Source organism: Aristolochia californica, unplaced genomic scaffold (genome assembly GCF_029961685.1).
Source record: "Aristolochia californica isolate CCGP_79_NKW_82.1479 unplaced genomic scaffold, dmAriCali1.0.hap1 SCAF_9, whole genome shotgun sequence".
Classification (NCBI taxonomy): domain Eukaryota; kingdom Viridiplantae; phylum Streptophyta; class Magnoliopsida; order Piperales; family Aristolochiaceae; genus Aristolochia; species Aristolochia californica.
This window is the reverse complement of record NW_027182290.1, coordinates 22809984-22829598: the sequence shown is the minus strand read 5'-3', so window position 1 is coordinate 22829598 and position 19615 is coordinate 22809984. Positions and strand designations below refer to the sequence as shown.

The 19615-nt window shown below is 39.5% G+C and overlaps 1 protein-coding gene and 1 non-coding gene across 2 annotated transcripts; one reads left to right on the top strand and one right to left on the bottom strand.

Annotated features, from left to right (window-relative positions):
* Nucleotides 1–829: 829 nt before the first annotated feature.
* On the bottom strand, nucleotides 830–910 carry TRNAL-CAG (transfer RNA leucine (anticodon CAG)). The gene has a single exon. It is a non-coding gene; the product is annotated as a tRNA-Leu (tRNA).
* Nucleotides 911–1164: 254 nt separating this feature from the next.
* Nucleotides 1165–17659, top strand: LOC137941152 (uncharacterized). The gene is made up of 11 exons (XM_068786442.1): nucleotides 1165–1259; nucleotides 2675–2759; nucleotides 4971–5040; nucleotides 5927–5987; nucleotides 6058–6111; nucleotides 7539–7695; nucleotides 7786–7882; nucleotides 8187–8296; nucleotides 16605–16711; nucleotides 17039–17149; nucleotides 17222–17659. Exons 1-11 carry the CDS (start codon nucleotides 1239–1241, stop codon nucleotides 17336–17338), a joined length of 990 nt encoding a protein of 329 aa, XP_068642543.1. The 5' UTR covers nucleotides 1165–1238; the 3' UTR covers nucleotides 17339–17659.
* The last annotated feature ends 1956 nt before the right edge of the window (nucleotides 17660–19615 follow it).

The following is a 19615-nucleotide window of genomic DNA, read 5'->3' as shown; positions in this document are numbered from 1 at the left end:
ACATAAGTGATTAATATGATTTATCATCAAATTAAATTTTTTAAAAGTAATAACTTCTTTGTAAGTCTAATTAATTATATTTTTACTATTATAAAATATTTAGTAATAGGATAAAATATTAATATGCTATCACAATATTAATAATTTATTATGTTTAAATAATATTTATATCATTTATTTTATAGACTCAATTAATTATAGCTTCTTTGTAAGACTAATTAATAATATTTTTTAACATTATAAAATATTTAGTTATAGTATCAAATATTAATATACTCTATAATCATAATAATAATAATAGTTTATAATGATTAACTAATGTTTATTTCAATTATTTTATAGACTCAATTATTTATGTAAATATTATAATTTTATTATTTATAAATATGTATAAAAATTTCAATTATGATTCTATCTTGTAGAAAAAATTATTTTAGAATGTCGTATTTTAATAGTATATTTCTAACAATTTTTTTTTATCATAATAATGTTAAATATACTAACACCCCTAAGGACTTGTTTGAAACCCTCAAAAATAGAAACGGAAAGGGAAGATAATATATTTCTTGTTGTTTGGTAATATAGAATCATTGAAAAAAAAGAAAATAAGAGAGAAAAATGATGAAATTTGGGGAGAAAAGAAAAAAATAGAAACTTGAGAAAAAAAATTAAAATATTACTAATTTTTTTTTATCATTATCTACGTATATTCAAACAAGAGCTCTCATTTTTCATGGGCATCGAATGTTCCAAAGACAGCCTTTGTGAGAGAAAAACTATGAAGTAAGAAAATAATTTTCTCTCACGAATGGTTTCAAACTAAAAACAATGTCAAGAATGGGATTCGAACCCATGCCCTTTCGGACCAGTACCTGAAACTGGCGCCTTAGACCAACTCGGCCATCTTGACTTTCTTACGTGCAACACATTAAAATTAAAAAGTACTTATAATAATGTCCGTCCCTTCCATTTTCACCAGAGAGAGAGGGATCATCAGCGAAACGATGGATGGCAGGATCCGGGCACTTGTGGAAGCCATTCACTCCACCCCTACTCAAGCTGTTCTCTACGTTTCTGGGGGAGCTTCTCAGGTCTCTATCCGTCTTCTTCTCTCTCTTCGTCTCTTTCTGCCTGAACAGACCTAACGACATTTTCTGTAGGCCCTCGGGTGGCTCCTCTCAGTCCCTGGCGCTTCGAGCACTGTCCTCGAAGCTGTGGTTCCCTACTCGAAGATTTCCATGGTTCAGTTACTTGGAAAAGTATTCTCTTTTTGCTCCTCGTTTCTCATTTACTTTGCCATCAGAGGTTGTTATATGCTAGTTCTAAGGTGATCGTTTCAGTGGGTCGGGCCTTCTCGTTAGACTGAATATAATATTTATATGTTGGAACTGACTTTACCAATCACAGAATCAATTATTTTCTCATTCGTTTAGTCGTATTGGGGGGGGGTCTAGTTGATTTCGAAATTTATATTTAATTTAATGGTTATCAACTAGCTGATTTTGAACAAGAATTTTACTTATTGCTCTACAGGCAGTATGTGTAGCAGTTGTTTCTCATAATGAGCATTTCACGGATACGACTAAATTGTTCACTTTGTTTATAATTCCTCAGTTGCCTAATAAGCTACCAGCTCTGCTTTCTTCTATGTTATCAATTCAACCAAAATAGAATAGTGCCAACATACTTGGTTAGTTATCTCCTGATGACGCCTTTGATTGATCAGTCTTTTTAGTTGTTCACAAAAGGATCGGCTTCAGATCATTCAAAGCTTTAGAGGTGAGACAATGAAATATGGAGCTTCATTGCAGTATGCCATTGAAAACTGCAGGGTCCGAAATTGTCTGCTGTGCTCACTTCAAAATTTTGGTTTCCTTCCATTATCATCAAATTTCTTCTTTTCCTATCTGCTTCACTTATTACCAGATAAACCGTAGATCTTGCTAGTAGCTTTCCCAAGTACATATGTTTCAAAAAGGTATTTGTCAGTCTCATGTTTAAGGAGGCTTCTCGCTATGAACTATTAGAATTAACTCTTGCGATTTTTTCTACCCCTACTGCAATAGGATGGCATAATATTGTGACTAATTTAACCATTTTGATGCTTTAGTGAGCGTGTTTTTGCACAAGTCTCTTGGCACTTCTGATTAATCGATACGAGTCAGTTGGTAAGCATGTTTTCACACAAGCGAGTCTCTTGGCACTTCTGATTAATCGATGCGAGTCAGTTGGTAAGCATGTTTTCACACAAGCAAGTCTCTTGGCACTTCTGATTAGTTGTTGCGAGTCAGTTAGTATGTTTTTGCACAAACAACTCTTGGCACTTCTGATTAATTGATGCGAGTGAGTTAGAAGAACTCAGGTCTTACTTTCCACGAGACAATAATCTGTTGGATGCAGATCTGAAAGACTGCTGGTTAGAATATCATGTAGGGTATAAAATGATGTTCCTTTTCAATACTCCCCAATTCAGAAGAGTAATATAAAAGAAACAGTTTATTTACCGTAAATGTGACCTTTTTTGGTGAGGTATGCATGGATTATATCGTTATTTCCCCTTAGATCCACACTTATTTTCTGTATCTTGAAGAAGTGAATTCTTCGTAAATTATGTCAATTTTTATATGCATTAATGTGTATTCCTGTGACAATCTTATTTGTATATTGTACACAGATTCCAACACAATTTACTAGTCAACAAACAGTAGAGGAAATGGCTCTATTAGCATACAATCGTGCCTTAAAGCTTGCTAGTCCAGGTTTTCATATTGCCTCCTTGAATTATCTTCTTACATGTTTATTGCTTCCTTGAATTCAGGTGGATAGCTTTCTATAGTTTTCTGGATTCAGATGACCATGTCTAAAAAGACATCCGTAATGAACCTTTTATATGCATGCGTATTATTTATTTGTTTTAATCACGATTTATTGTTAGTCAATTTTATGATGAATGGTCTTCTCCTTGCTCTATATTCATTTTAGTGGTCTATTACATGTGTAGGCTTCTTGCAAAAGAATATGAAGTAAACAACACCATGAAGCTGATAGATTTTTGTTGAATAAAACGAGAAAATCAACGGTTAGCTTCTTTTAAGAAGCAATATTAACAATTCCTAACTCCGTTGCTGAGTAGACACAAGAAGGATAGGTTTATGGAAGATAGGTCTAGGAGGCTTTTTTTCACCGTATACTGGTCTAGATTGTCACTTTCGAAATGCACCCTATCATGCAAACCCGACCCCAAAATTTGTCTCCACAAAAACCCATGACAGGGTTAGAAATCTAACCCAGCCCCTGTCCAGTCCCCAAACTCCCTGCCTCATCCTTGCATCCTGGCTCATCCCCTTGATGACCCATGGCCTATTCTTGTGACTTTTTCTTTTCAAAACTGCCCTCATTTATGAGAATTTATCTTTTTTCTTTATGTGATTTCAGCCATTTCAATTAAAGATGAAGATAAAATTGCTTTAACAGTTTTTGCCTATAATTTTGTTTCTTTAATACGTTCGTTACAGGGAAGAATATTTAAAAAAAACGAAATGTCTTTTCAATAATGTTGAGGATCTATTTACCATATGACTGTATGTGAACAGCTCTTCCACTTTTAAAAGCTTCTTCATTCGGTAAGTGCTTTATAAACCTAGCAACTAATAAAAAAACAAGGTAAATATTACAAAATAAATGGAGAAAAAAGACTGAGGTTAGAATCAGGTACAGGCTGGGATTTTTTTGTCTTTTGGGCTGTTTGCTGGCCTCTTTATATCCTTGTATATTCTTTTTGTGTGTGTGTGTGTGTGTGAAAAAAATCTTTTGCCCCTTTCAAAAGCTTCTTCATTGAGTAAAAGTTTATTTTATTGTAGGGAGGTAAAATAGAACTAACAATCAATCAATAATAAGGGAAATATTACCAAAATAAATGAGAAAAGGACTAAATTTGGAATTAGATAGGGGCTGGGCTGTGTTTGTATTTTGGGCTGTTTGCTGCTTCTTCATATCCTTGTTTATTCTTTGTCTTTATGTATTTCTTACTTTACTCAAAAAGAAAAAGAATAAAGTTGGAATTCTATTTCAACAATCCTCAAAAAGTTGTTAAAACATATATTCTTTTTAGCACTATAAATTTATTTAAATGCTTGAGTTCAAAGTATATATGCAAATAACATTTATGTAATAGCTAATCTTTCAGGGATCAGATGGATATGCCTATTTCTGACTTGCCGAATGCCGAAATATATTTATATATGGGGCATTAGTATCTTAATCAGTTTTGCTCCTATAACTATAATGATTTCTCATTTTGTGGAGTTTGTTTGCTTAAAAGGTTCTGATGACAAATAAATATATTTTAACAGCAATTGATGGTTTGTAATTTTTAATATTAAATTCTAAGTTTGTATTTTTTAATTTTTCTAAACCATGTTCTTACGATTTAAATTTCTTGAAACCAGATATCTATTATAATCTCTGTTTATATAATATAATGAATTGTATAAAAAACAGATATGTTTGACATTCACCTCTTTATCAAATTTGAAATCTAGATACTGGTGAGAGTTTTGGATGTTCTAGATACTATGTATGTGTCAATGAGGTAGCTCAGGCTCAAGTTTATTTTTCCTTTTAATGGCCTTATGTTACCCAGTGGATGTCCTTTGCAAGTCAATTTCAAGCCTAATCTTTTGTCTCATTTCATTAAGATGTCACGAACAAGCTGGGCTTGGCCTTTTTCCAGTTATGTCAAGGTTTGTTTAGAGCAGTTCACATCAACGATCATTATCAATTGAGCCTTCCTAGTGTCCACCTTCGTCTTGATGATGTTCAAATAAACCAAACTTAAGCACAAAATGTAGATGTGAAGTAAGCTGAAGCTCAGCCTTGAATTTTATTAGATTGGATATACATTTTCCTTTATTAATTGATTATGTGCTTTATTTTTGTTTGAATATGATATGTTTGCTTCTTTCAAACAGGATCACCTGTCTTAGGATTGGGGTTTACAGGCTCACTAGCTAGTAGTCAACCAAAACGTGGGGATCACAGGTGTCATTTCTATTACCTTCAAGATGATGTTGTTCACCACATCTTAAGTGCTTCTCATTCTGCTTCTCTTGCTAAATCTTCAATCCCTTTGTGGTATTAAATATCTTTTTAAAATTACTGATCAGGTTCATCATAGACTGATACTCCTGTAGGATCTTGTTAATTTAAAGTAATGACAGCCAAATCCACATACACAATCAGTGCTAGTATAGTGACTCAACGAAGAGCCTTTACTTCATTAGTTTTTTGATGAGTATGAATATTCCTAATTTTGTGTAAGGGGCCAACAAATCATATTTCACCATGGTTCCCATAGTTGAACTGATTTGTTGCTACAATGTGTTTAAGGTGGTTGCTCATGCTTGTTAACTTGATAGATTATTTGATATATCTTTTCTGCTATCTTGTCTGATTGAGTCCTTGTTAAACTATTTCAATTCTTAGCTAAACTGGGTTATCTTAAGTGGGAAAACAGGTGAAGTCAAAAAGAAAAGCGAAGTCATCTTTGCAACAATATGCTCTCTCTCTCTCTCTCTCTCTCTCCCCCCCTCTGTACAAAGCTGCAAAAGGGACTATTAATGTTCTTTCACTAGTTATCTGTAAGGTCAACACTATCTTTTATGACATATCATACGTTTAGATCTGCTTCATTTGGACAACATAGAAGTCAACCGTGTGGTTATTCCTGTCATGAATCAGAACCATTACATGTAAGTGGAGCCATGTCATCATGGAACATTCTTATCAGCTGATTGATTTGCAACTTTTCCTTTATGATTATGTAGTAAGGTTGTGAGTTTTCAAACGTGGACATAGGGTTGCTTCAATACATGCACTTTCCGTGCTGCATTTATGGCCTTCTAATTGCCATTTTGGTCTCTTATAGGTTTTACCTGTCAACTAGAACATCTAATCGACTTTGGGTATCTAATGTTTCCTTGTCAAAGGTATTTACTGGTGTTTAGGCTCTTAAACATCCTTGTTCTTGAGATCACAACTTAATACTGCATTTTTTAGGGTTTACGAACTCGTGAACAAGAAGATAGAATTTCAAGCCATATCTTGCTGGAGGTATGTAACCAATCTTCCTATATTTTGCATAAGTACCATTTTTTAGGTTAGTTATTCTTGCATGAGATTTTTTGTTCTCATTGACATCCTTGCAGGAGATGTAACATGATATTCCTTTCACTAGTTTGATTGTGTGCTATATCCATCTAAGTAGCCTTCATTCCTAAGGATATATTTTAAGTCTGTACTCTGTTGCATTGTCTACTCTTGTAATGCTACTAGATCCCATGAGACACCTTGGAATGGACCCACTTTGGATGGGATGGACCACTATTGTAGTAGAAATTACCAAGGGAATAACTGTTTCATCTTTCAAGAAAAAAATGTTAAATTGGGTCCAAGGCTCTATCCCAAAATGACTAGTCAACTTAGGAAACCTCTTTACCAACTAATAAACTCAAAATCTTTGTACTCACTAATCTATGTGAGACTATTCTTTAACACTCCCCCTCACATGTAGACCCTCGTTTTGTGGCTCTATAAGTGGATAATTTAGGAGTAGGCAGTTTAGGTGTAGGCCCTCTTTTGTGGCTCTACAAGTAGATAGATTAGGTGCAGACCCACATATGAGTACCCGCTTTGATACCATGTTAAGTTGGGTCCAAGGCCTATCCCAAAATGACTAGCCAACTTAGAAAATCTCTTTCCCAACTAATAAATTCAAGATCTTTGTACTCACTAATCCATGCGGGGCTATTCCTTAACAAAAAGGAATAACTGTTTTGTTACATTTGAAACTGCTGAAGTTTCATAGTCCAATCTAATCCCTCATGTTGCATGTGCTACATATAACTGTAGAAGTTGTTTGCCTATAATATTTATGCATTACTGATATGTATTTCAAAATTGATGATCACATGAATGCCATGGTTTCCTTTCCTTGATGTGCCATGTGTCGGGTGGTCAGTCACTACAGTTTTTTGGGGAAAAAAAAGGAAATTTGGAAGGTCATTAAAGGTAGCCGCTTGTGACGTTGGTGAGATGTCTTTAAAATTGAAATTATGTCCTGTATTGCTTATTTCCTTTCTGATCTTCTTTTGCAATATCTTTAAAAGAGTGGCTAGATAATGTTTAATCAGTATGTTGGCAACAATTTGAGCTTGAAATTTGTGAGCATGCACTTTTTCTTCTGGCTAATCATTTACTCTCTGATCCAATTAACTTCTCTGGCAAAGTTGTAATTTTCATCATATCCATTTTTAATGCACACTAGCTCTTTGGAACTGCCTAGTTTTCCTTTCCTTAGTATAACATTTTACCATGTATTTAGAAGGAGATGATATGCAGTTACACTCGTCAATCAACATCAATTGTGAACTCATTATGTTAGCATTTTCGAAATTGAATAAATTGTGGTGCTGCAAACTGTTAGACAATATGATCAGAGAAGCACCCACATATTAATATTTTGTGTGCATGTTGTTTAGGCTATGGCAGGTGCATGCAAAGTTTCAGCTACATATGTATCAGAGCTGACTGAATCTGAAGTGCCTGATGAACATGAAAGACTGTTTGATGAGGATGAAGAGCTGCAGGAACTTATAGATGGAAAAATATGCATGAAAGTTTACCCATTTTCAAGTGGTACTTTCTCCTCTAGAACTTGATTTCGACCTGCAGTTTGCATTTTGTTGAATTGGGTTGCAACTTATTGCTACTAGACTGAATTTGCAGAGGCATATTCTTCAAATTCTGAAAGAAAGATAATTTTGTCTGGTTCTTTTAATCCCTTGCATGATGGTCATATCAAGCTTTTGGAAGTTGCATCAAGGTATATGCATTTCATCTACTTTTTAAATTGAATTTTCTGTTGAAGATCTGTTCTGCTTCTTCATTAACATTATAACTGGTGACAATAGCACGACATGTTTGGATCCTTGTCTCCTTAACCAATTCCACCTTGGGAGTCATAATAGATATAAAAAAGATATGTCAATGTTATTTTTTTCTGAAATCCCGTGTCTTGGTTAAATGCATACTTGCCTAGTTGACAAGTGTTTCTGTCAGTCTTGTGTTGTATAATTATGAAAATGCATATTTTACATTTTTAACTGATTCCCTATTCTTTGATGTAGCATGTGTCATGATGGACTGCCATGCTTTGAGATTTCAGCAATCAATGCAGACAAACCTCCACTAACAATTGCACAGATCAAAGATCGAGTCAAACAATTTGAAAGAATTGGTAAGGTAACATTATTATAATATTCTGTCTGGAGTTTATGGTCTAGATATGATTGAGTTTGTTATCTTCTACTGTAATGCGCAGTTTATTAATTGAGCCATCTGTATTATGCTTAAAGTAATTGGCATTGTTTTTGTTAAGTTGGGTCCAAGGCCCATCCCAAAATGTCTAGCTTACTTAGGAAACCTCTTTACCAACAAATAAGTTCAAGATCTTTGTACTCACTAATCTATGTGGGACTATTCCTTAACACTCCCCCTCACATGTGTAGACCCTCTTTTGTGACTTTACAGGTGGATAATTTAAAAGTAGGTAGTTTAGGTGTAGGCCCTCTTTTGTGGCTCTACAAGTGGATAATTTAGGTGTAGGCCCTCTTTTGTGGCTCTACAAGTAGATAGTTTAGGTTCAGGTCCACATATGTGTACCCGCTCTGATATCATGTTAAGTTGGGCCCAAGGCCCATCCCAAAATGACTAGCCTACTTAGGAAACCTCTTTACCAACTAATAAACTCAAGATCTTTGTAGTCACTAATCTATGTGGGACTATTCCTTAACAGTTTTGCATGGATAATCTGGTAAATTGTCAGAGCCTGTCTTTTTTGTTCTACATGTACCAATTATTCTTATGCTGGCAAGATCACTGCATTTATTATGAGGTTTGATTGCAAGGTTTTCAATGACATACCTCCAATTCGATGAAGCTCTCTGATGGAACCCAACAAAGAGAAGAGAAGCTCACCTGCTAGACTTCAAGGGTCTTGTTCCTCCTAAGCCAGAATTCTGCCTGCCTTCCTCCCTTGTCCTCCTCTTCCTTATTCCCTTATTCCCATGTTGCTTCAAAGTCAGGGAGGGCTTGCCATAGGATCAACACCTCAGGTGGCTGCCCTCAAAGATGGTGAGTATCAAGTACCTTGACTGGGTGGACCGAAAAGGTGAAATCATCAGTGAGACAGGTAGGTAGCGGCTGAGATACATGTGGATGGGGGTTGGATTTCTTGAGCTGGCTGACATGGAAGACCGGATGGATTTTGGCATGGGTGGGGAGGTCTAATTTGTAGGCGACAGGACCTATCCTTTCCAGCACCTGGTAAGGCCCATAGTAACGTGGACTGAGCTTCTCTTTGGGTTTAGATGCCAAGGATTTGAGGTGGTACGCTGTAGTTTCAGGTAAATGAAATCATCTCTCGGCAGTGGCTGTCTGCATAAAATTTCATGCTGTTTTGGGCCCCGGTAAGGTTGTCTTTAAGTTCTCGTAGGATGACATCTCGTTCATACAGTTGTTGGTTGACTTCTTGGACTGGTGAGGAAGTGGATGAGAGCTTGAGGAGGGATGAGGTCATCCCATAGAGGGCCTTAAGAGGTCATCCCAGCCGCCTGATGGTATGTGGTGTTACACCAGAATTTTGCCCATGGGACCCATTTGGGCCAAGATTTCGGATGATCTCCCATGAAGCATCGAAGGTATGTTGCTAGGCATCGGTTGACAAGTTGGTTTGTCCATTCGTCTTGTGCATTACAGCAGACGAAGTGTTATTGGAGCTGCTCTATTGACCTTACCATGTGTTTTTTTCTGCCGCCATCTACTGCTGTCAAGGAGATGTATTTCTGCTGCTTTGTTTGCGGAAATCACAAAACTGTCCTCTGACCGTTGCTTTCCCGCTTTCTTTGTTGGCTTTCTTCGGAAACATTACGGCGGTCAATCAGGAAGCGTCTTTGATTGATTTTCCAAGCCATCTCTGCCGTCGCTGCGATCCGGTGCTGTTCGGGAGCCAGTGCTGCAGGTAAGATGATATTTCTGGAAGGTCTATTCTGGAGTGAAGTTTTTTTCCGAAAGTTCTTCTCTGATCGCAGCCAACGACGGGAAAGTTGCCTTCCGAGTTTCTGCTCTGCGCCGTGGGGAAGAAGGAAACATTTTCGTTACTATTGCTGCTGGTTTTTGGAAACTCCGAAATAGTTCGCTGGATTTTTCTTCGGCTGCTACAACGGGATCCTCGTTGTTGTTAGTCAGAAATTTTTTCTGTTTTCCGTCTCTTCGGCGCAGGGAAGAAGGCAATTTCCCGATTAAGAAGAAGGCAATTTCTTGATTAAAAGTTGTCCTAAGTTAGAAATTTTAATTGATCAACCGGGTCAGTGCCTATTCCAGCCCAACCAGGACCGGGGCAACTCGGGTCCTGGTCAATCTGACTCGGGCCACATAATTTCTGCCTCGGTAAACGTGCCCAAGATTTCGGCGTGAAGCGGTAATTTTTTTTTTTCTGGCTGGATTATTCCTTGGTCTGCATATTATTTGGGCTAATATGTGCATTGGATTATTTCATGGGTTATTTTATAAGGAGTATTTTGGGTCGTGTTAAGTGGGCCCAAGCCAAGCCCATTTAAGCTACTTTTATTGTGTCTCTTTTGATGAGACATTATTATTGAAGAAGAGGTAGCCTCATACCATTATTTATTGTCAACCCCATAAAAAATATCAAATTGTTTTTGGTTGGGAGTCCATGATGGAGGAACTTCATCCCCGTAAAAAATATCATATTTATTTGTGGTTGGGAGTTCATGAAGGTGGAACTTCATCCCCGTAAAAAATATCAAATTTATTTGTGGTTGGGAGTCCATGACAGAGGAACTTCATTCCTGTAAAAAATATCAAATTTATTTGTGGTTGGGGAGTCCATGACGGAGGAACTTCATCCCCGTCAAAAATATCAAATTTATTTGTGGTTGGGAGTCCATGACGGAGGAATTTCATCCCCGTAAAAAATATCAATTTTTTTGTGGTTGGAAGTCCATGACAAAGGAACTTCATCTCCGTAAAAAATATCATATTTTTGTGGTTGGAAGTCTATGCCGGAGGAAATTATTGTTATATTTATGTTACTTCACCCCATTAATATCATATATTACTCTACCACTTGAAAGTCATTGTCCTGTGGAGGGACACGGTGGTGGAGGTGGATACTTCAGAGCAATATCTTCTAGGCTAGGAGTGTTTTACTCTCACTGATATTATACCAGTTGGGTTTCATGAACGAGAGCACCAACGTGAGGGGGAGTGTTGGAAGATGAAGGCATATTATACAAAAAAAAATTTATACATCATTTGCAGCAAGCTGGGAATTCACATTGTTCTCTCACCCCTAACTTGAAGGGGAGTGTTGGAAGACAGGGCCCAAGCCCACATGACCAAGGAAGGCCCAAATATCAAAGTGTATTAGAAGATGGGCCCAAGCCCATAAGACTAAGGAAGACCCATGCATTCAAGAGAAATTGAAGGCGGGCTCAGGGCTCAAGGCCCATAGGCCCACATACATTGATGGTAGGATGGTAAATAAAGGGTCATCTCATAGAGATGACATTGATGTAATTATGTTAAAGTTCCAGGGTTAAAACCCTAAACCTAAACCCTAAGTTCAGGGGTATTATTGTAATATTGTAGTTTCATAAATCTATAAATAGAGCTTCAGGGGGAGGGTTAGGAAGAATCAATTCCATAACCCTTCTTCCTCCAGTTTTCTCCTAATAAGTTTCTTTCCTTTTTTCTCCATGAGCTAAATTCGTGGAGTCCTGAAAATCAACACTTGGTGAAGAGGGCAACAACTTGTTTGGCGGTATAGGGCTGACTGAGGGGAAGGAAGTGGCTGCACTTCGTGAATCTGTCCACCACCACCAAAATAGTGTCGTAGCCTCGGACTCTCGGAAGTCCTCCTAAGAAATCAAGGGAGATTTCTTCCCATACTTGGAGGGGGATCGGTAGTGGTTGCAGTAACCCTGCTAGGGAGAGCTTGTTGTATTTGTTTCTGTGTCAAACTTCACAAGAATCCACATATTGTTGTACATCTTTTTTAAGACGGCTAATTTCTTATATGTGCAGAGGTACCTAGAATGGTCACCCGAGGGAGAGGAATGAAACTCCTTGAGTAAGCGTGGAATGCATGCTGCTGAAGGAGGAAGAACTAGACAATTTTTTAACATTAAGCAGCCAATGACAAGTGTGTAGTGAGGGTGACTCTTGGGGTTGACCAAAATGTCTTGTTGGATTCACCAGAGGTGATCATCTTATTGAATTTCATGCGCTAAGTTCTCAAGTACGGTGAAACATGCAAATGAGATGGCTGATAAGGTGAAGGATTCATTCTTCTTGGACAAGACATCAACGACTCTGTTGTCTCGGCTCAGTTTATATTGAATCTCAAAGTCGAAACCATGAGTTTGGTGACCCACATTTGTTGTTCTTCGATCATCACTCGCTGGTCCCATAAGAAACGGAGTCTGCTTTGATCAGTCCGGATTATAAAATGTCGTCCCATGAGGTAGGGCCGCCTCTTCTGGACAACCAAAACCATAACAATGAGTTCTCTTTCATATACAGATTTCAACTGTGCTTTCTCTAAGAGGGCTTGGCTGAAGTAGGCGATGTGCCACCCTTCTTGCATGAGAACTACTCCAACTCCTTTACCTAAGGCGTCGGTCTCGAGGACGAATGTCTTGGAGAAATTTGGCCTGGCAAGCACAGGGACCGTGGTCATTGCAGTTTTTAATTGTTCAAAAGCAATTTGTGCTTGTTGTCACATGAGGAGTCCTTGAGTAGGTGAGTGAAGGTTGCTGCAATTTTACCGTAGTCCTTCACAAATCTTTGGTAATACCCTGTGAAACCGAGAAATCCCTACAAACTCTTCACATCCTGAGGTACTTCCCATTGGAGCATCTCCTCAACCTTGGAAGGGTCACCCGACACTCCGTTGCCAGAAATCTGATGTCCTAAATAATCTAGTTGTGGCTTGCTGAAGGAGTACTTCTTGTGGTTGAGTACCAAGTGATTGTCCCCTAATACTTAGGAGAGTCTTCCTCAAATAGACCAGGTGATCAATAGGATCCATACTAGACAAGAATATCATCGAAGAAGACGAGGATGAACATACGGAGATACGGCTGAAGATTCGATTCATCAGAGCTTGGAAGGTTGAAGGAGCATTGGTAAGACCAAACGACATAACTAGGAATTCATAATGTCCTTCATGTGTTTGAAACACCGGTTTGGGGATATCCTCCGCCCGCACCACCCTGATTTGATGGTATCCCGACTTCCAAGTCCAATTTGGTAAATACCTTGGCTCCTCTCAACTCATCCAATAGTTCTTCATTGGTAGGAATGGGGAACTTGTCGGGAATAGTGATTTTGTTGAGAGCTCGATAGTCAATACAAAAACGCCATCCCCTGTCTTTTTTTTGAACCAGTAAAACTATGCCGGAGAAGGGCTGGTACTTGGCTGTATGATACCGGTTGCAAGCATTTCTTTCACGATCCACTATATTTCAATTTTTTGATAGAATGGATACCAGTAGGGTTGGATGCATGGGGGCTGGCTATTAGCTTGCAAAGTAATGGGGTGGTCACTCGGTCGAGCCAGTGGTAGCACCATGAATGGTTGGAAGACATGGGGAAACTCTGTGAGGAGGTCCGAGAGTGCTGCTAGAGTGTTGGTGGCCGGACTCGCATCTAGCTGAGGTTTGCCTTTGTATTCCAACAAACAACATTGCCCTTTTTGGGCTCTGATTTTGGTCATCACCTTTAGAGAGACTTTGACCGTGGAAAAGGATGTCTCCCCTTGGAATTTTACCTTAATGCTATTAACCTCGAACTTCATTGAGAGGTTTCATCAATTTAAACAAACATCTCCCAACAGCTGGAGCTAGGCCATGCCTAAGATGACCTTGGCACTTTCCAGGGCGAATAGGTAGAAATGTTGTTTAATTCGCACAACTTGGATGTTCAGCTCGAGGTCGGGACAAATGCCATCGCCACTAATACTGTAGCCATCTGCCACTATCACCGCAAAGATGCGACCCTAGATCACCGACAACCCCAACTCTTGAACCAAGGCAGTACTGACTAAGTTGTGGTAGGTGCCACTGTCAATTTGTACAACCACTTGTCTGTTGCCGATCAGTTCGCACAACTTTAGTATGCTAGTGGTGGTAGCACCGCCCCGGAGGGCGTGAAAGGACATGGTGACAAGCTGCTGATTGGGTTGGTCCTCTTTGGCCTCGGTTAGCCCCTCCGGTTTATCTAACGTGCCATCGCCGTTGTTCTCTTCGGCGACCAACATCAAGTTTAGTTGGCGCAACCGGCATTGATGGCCAGGGTGGAATTTCTCGTCACACTTAAAGCAGAGGCCACGATCGTACCTCTCTAGCGCTTTGCCTTTGAGAGTCGGCGAAGGGTTGGTGTTAGGAATTAGACGCCCTAATTCCAAACTAGCGAGAGCAATAATAATAATCGCGGAAGAAAAGAAAAGCAAACACGAAAATACAACAAGATTTATATAGGTTCGCCTCAAATTAAGACTACATCCCGTCTTCCGCCGCTACAGTAACCCACTATGAAGATGAAATAGTTTAACAAAGAGAAATCGCACACTCACAAGTGTTTTTCTCTAACCTCTCTGGGGCTGCAACTCAAAGTCCTTCTCCGTGATGATGATGAAATCCTAATAGCGGCGCCCCCTCAATTATAAAGAGGAAACTAGGGCAACCACTTTACAAGAATAAAATTCCCAAATTGCCCTTAAGATATAGTCAATATATCGTGGACCTTTAAGGGGCTCCCCTTCCCTTTCCAACCCCAACGATGACATTACCGCGAAGGTCGATTTGTGTACCGACCCAGCATTAGGCATTGATTAGGCTCCACAACTGAACAAAGGGACGTTGCGGTGGAGCAGGCGAGATGGGGGCTGGCAGCTGCACCAGCTGCAGGGGTGCTGTTATGACGACAGGAGCTGGGGAAGCCCTTCCCTGTCGCCCGCAAGGCTGATCCAGGATGAAGATGGGCTGATCGTCTAGGCACCGCATCCCGACCCCACCCACCTGGGCCCACTCCACTTAAATTCTCTCGTCTGAGCCAGAGCTAGGTTGTGCTTGTCAATCCTTACACCAGCTCCATGAGTTCAATGAGCGAACTCAGCTCAAACCTCCGTTTTTAATTCCGTGATGAATGCCCCCATCAACACCTTGTTGGAGGCTTCGACCAGTGGTGCTGAGAGCAGCTTCAAGCGTTCCTGGAGTTTCGACACCATTCTGTCTTGCCAGAGCTCCAAAAGGGTCTCATACAATGTCCTGGTCTCAGCTCAAACCTCCGTTTTTAATTCCGTGATGAATGCCCCCATCAACACCTTGTTGGAGGCTTCGACCAGTGGTGCTGAGAGCAGCTTGAAGCATTCCTGGAGTTTCGACACCATTCTGTCTTGCCAGAGCTCCAAAAGGGTCTCATACAATGTCCTGGTCTGCGACGGTTTGAATCGGTGGAGGACAGCTGCCTTGAACTACTCCCCGCTCGACATTGGAGCTCTGTGTTCCATCATTTGGAACCAATTTAGGGCTCGGCCCTCCAAACAGACGATTGCTACCTGAATCCGCTCATCCTCTTCGACACTGTTGATAGAAAATTACCTCTCTGCCCGAAGTAGCCAGGCGTATGGGTCGTTTCCTATAAACACCGGTAAGTCAAGCTTTTTGAATCTTCTTTCGGGATTTTCCGACCCTGGGGCGTCATTCCACGCGTCAGCGGCGGCTCGGTTGGCTGACAAGTCCCCTATTGGTGACTTCCCCTTCTCATTCCCTAACGTCCCTGTTTGAAACTCTAACAGTGGCTCCCATATGGCTCCGTTTCTGATACTTCTTTCTCCACTGATTCCATTCTCCCGTCATTTTTGACTTCACCATGCCCGGGTTCGACCAGCTCTAATACCAGATGATGGAACCCAACAGAGAGATGAGAAGCTCACCTGCTAGACTTCAAGGGTCTAGGTGTCCTCCTAAGCTAGAATTCTGTCTGCCTACCTCCCTCGTCCTCCTCTTCCTTATTACCTTTTTTTACTCGATGCTCAACTAACTGTCCTTGGAAGGACAGTGGTGTTGGTGCACGGTGGTCCCTCATCCATGGGACCCAATGCCTTTCCCATGCTCCCATTAGGCCCTTCAATTCCCATCCTGCCCTTTCTCGCGTAGACCTGAGTTTATCACTCTCCTGTTTTCTGTCATTATAGGAGGTGACCACTCTCTTTCACCCAAAAATAGAGGAAGATTTTGCATTTTATAACTATTTATAATTCATTCTTTGAATTCCTTTGCCACTTGTGCAGGCTCTTTAATTATTTTAATCTCATCTTGTTTGCTTATTTGTGTTTTTCCTTTGCTGTCTTGTGGTACATGGCAACCTATACATCCAATCAATATCTACAATATTCAAATAGAGCATGTCACTTCCGTATGACCCATCTCTTAAGAGTGTTTGCTACTTGTCAATGGCAGGGATGACAGTGATTGTATCCACCCAACCATTTTTTTATAAGAAAGCAGAACTTTTTCCAGGAAGTGCCTTTGTTATTGGTTCGGATACTGCTGCAAGGCTCATTAATGTAAGAATCATGAGATTTTACGAGAAGTAAATGTTATTAACCAAAGTACTCATGGGTATGTGATTTGTAGGATTGTGCTCATGAAATATATCAGCAACGATCTCTTATGATAACCAATTTTATGATTGTAGTCTAATTTCTGTTTTACCTCTCAATTGCACAAACAAATGTCTTGGAGAATTGGATTTGTTTCAAGAGTATAAATGTATGATGCTCAGCTTGTGAAACAATGCTGTGTAGGTCTTTATTTCTTCAACAGACAACATTTGTTTTAAGAACACATATATTATATTCCTTACTGCAACATATACCTCTTTCCTATGTCAGCCAAAGTATTATGGAGGGGATCGTACTAAGATGATGGAGATACTGGTTAACTGCAAAAGAACTGGTTGCACTTTTCTTGTGGGTGGTCGAAATGTTGATGGTGTTTTCAAGGTATATTTATTTCAGAAGCATCAATCCACCTCTCTTTGCAAACTTTAATTCTTTGCCTGAAACTTTCTACAGGTGCTGGAAGATTTTGACATTCCAGAAGAGCTACGGGACATGTTTATCTCAATACCACAGGATAGATTTCGCATGGATATATCCTCAACAGAAATTAGAAAGAAGTGGAGTTCATGAAAGCCTCTTGAGTAGTGAAAGAAAACTGGCTGAAGAGATGCTACTAGTTTTACCCATTGGAGGTGTGCAAAGGTCAAACACTATTTGAAGCACTAATTGGTGTCTATTCAAGTCCGGAAGGAGTATTGAAGAATGCAAGTAAAAACAATATTGAATTCGTCATATTTTATTTGTATCATTTCCCAAAAGATGTCCACTCTAGTTGGATATGACAATGAGATGCCGTGAGAAAGGAGGCTTTTTGCTGTATCTCATTTACTGGGTATCCTCATTTACGAAACTGTATGGATATGAACTGCATTAGTTTTTACATTTGCATTTCTCTTGCCTCGTTACATCATTTGTTAAAATAACAATATTTGGTCGAGAGGAGACACAATATTAATTAGCTAACTTGAAGCAAGTTATTATGCTTGAAACAAAAAAAAAAAAAAAAAAGTGTACAAACTGGGAATTCTTCATATTATCGTTCCAACAAAGATATAATCTTTGAATTTTGATTCTGCGTTGTCGGCAGATGATTTTCAGGCACCACAAGCAGCACCGCAGCCAGCTCCACAGCCAGCGCCGCAGCCAGTTCCGTAAGCGGTCGTATCAGGAGCAGAAGTCTTGCCTTTGGGCACCCCATCGGCGCAAGAGAAGATAACCGTAGTGATGAGACAGAGAACGGCTAACGCCACCCAGAAGAGAAGTCCAACGCCAACGCCTCCACTTTCAACTCCTATCACGAAAACCTTCTCTCTTCCCACTCTGACCATTCTACCCGCACTCTTCGTCTCCCTTCTTTCGCTTCCGAGTTCCGGCCTATTGACTTTCACCAGAAAACTTCTTCCCGTCTTTTTTCCTTTGTGAGCGTATTTTGATATGAATAGGCAGGCAGGCAGGCAGGTTTTCCAAGTCAAAAAGTTGATATCGTAATTCGGATTCTCCCTTCCTCCTCCTCAGTCCAAATCATCAATCACTCAAACGACATGGATGGTTCCCACTACTGCCAAGCACGGAGGACCACAACTCGTGGATCTCGCCTGCGACAGTCGACACGGCCTATCTTCTGGGTTGTCGTCTCGCATGAAGTTTTTGAGCTGGAGCGGCTTTCTACCCCCCGGCTTTTATACCGTTATTCTCTCGCATCGCAACGAAAAGCTTTGATGGTTGACGCTCTCGTCAAAGCTTAAAATTAAAAAGCTCGTGTAAATCGAATACACAGAGCCGTCTTCTTGGACTCTTCTGCAGCTGCATACGAGGAACTTTGAATTTTGACTACAATGAAGATTCAAACTGTATTTTTCATCCCTCTTTCCCTCAATTAGCTCAGACCCCAGCTTGCCAACTGGTAAACAAAAACCACACAATCACATGCTCCAACCACCTTACTCAATCTGTACAGTAATAGAAAAAAAGAAAAAAAGGCGTTAGTGACCCTTTTAATGACTTTAAAGAGAATGAATGAGCTCATGGCTTTCCTCGTCTTGTTGGAAGAAACTACCGTTAATGTTACTACTTCAACGAGAACCTAACGGAAATATATATGTTTTTGCTCATTAGGACCATTTAGCACTAGAACCAAGCGAATGAATGCTTGCATGAATGTCTTTATTTCTTTGTAGGACTATTCGAAATGATATCTATTGATATCTCCCTTTAATTTCTTTTTAAAACTAACGTGTAAATTGGGAATCTATGGTTTTCCATAAATGCATTTATTATTGATGATGGATGCAAGAGATACCTTTCATAGCTACTTGTTTTTATTCTAAAATTTGTGGCAGTAAAACCCTTCGTTTGAGGATTAGTTTCTTCTTATTCTACAGGAACCCCATCGTGAAAGGATAGAATAAACCCGCTTTGGTAAAAAAATTATGTATTTGAAAGAAATGATGTTTTGAGTGCCTATTTATCCTGAGCAATAAGAATTCTGAATCATAGATATGATGTTTTGAGTGCCTATTTATCCTGAGCAATAAGAATTTTGAATCACAGATATGATGTTTTGAGTGCTTTCTTAGAGAGAACTAATCAATTAAGTATATTTCGAATTTACTGGTTGAGTCTCCACCACCACCAAATGTGTGCAGTTCCTGACTTTTAACCCAGTCTTTGAAGAATCTCTCTCCTGGTTCATCCATCACTCGGCTGCTTATTCGGACCCACGAGATTGACGATTGCTATAATCTGATTACTATAGAAATTAAATGGTCGCAGCAGCTGAGGGTGTTAGTCAACTTGACTTAGGAGATGAACTTCAGCCGCATTATTCAGTTCATCTATTGAGGTCGT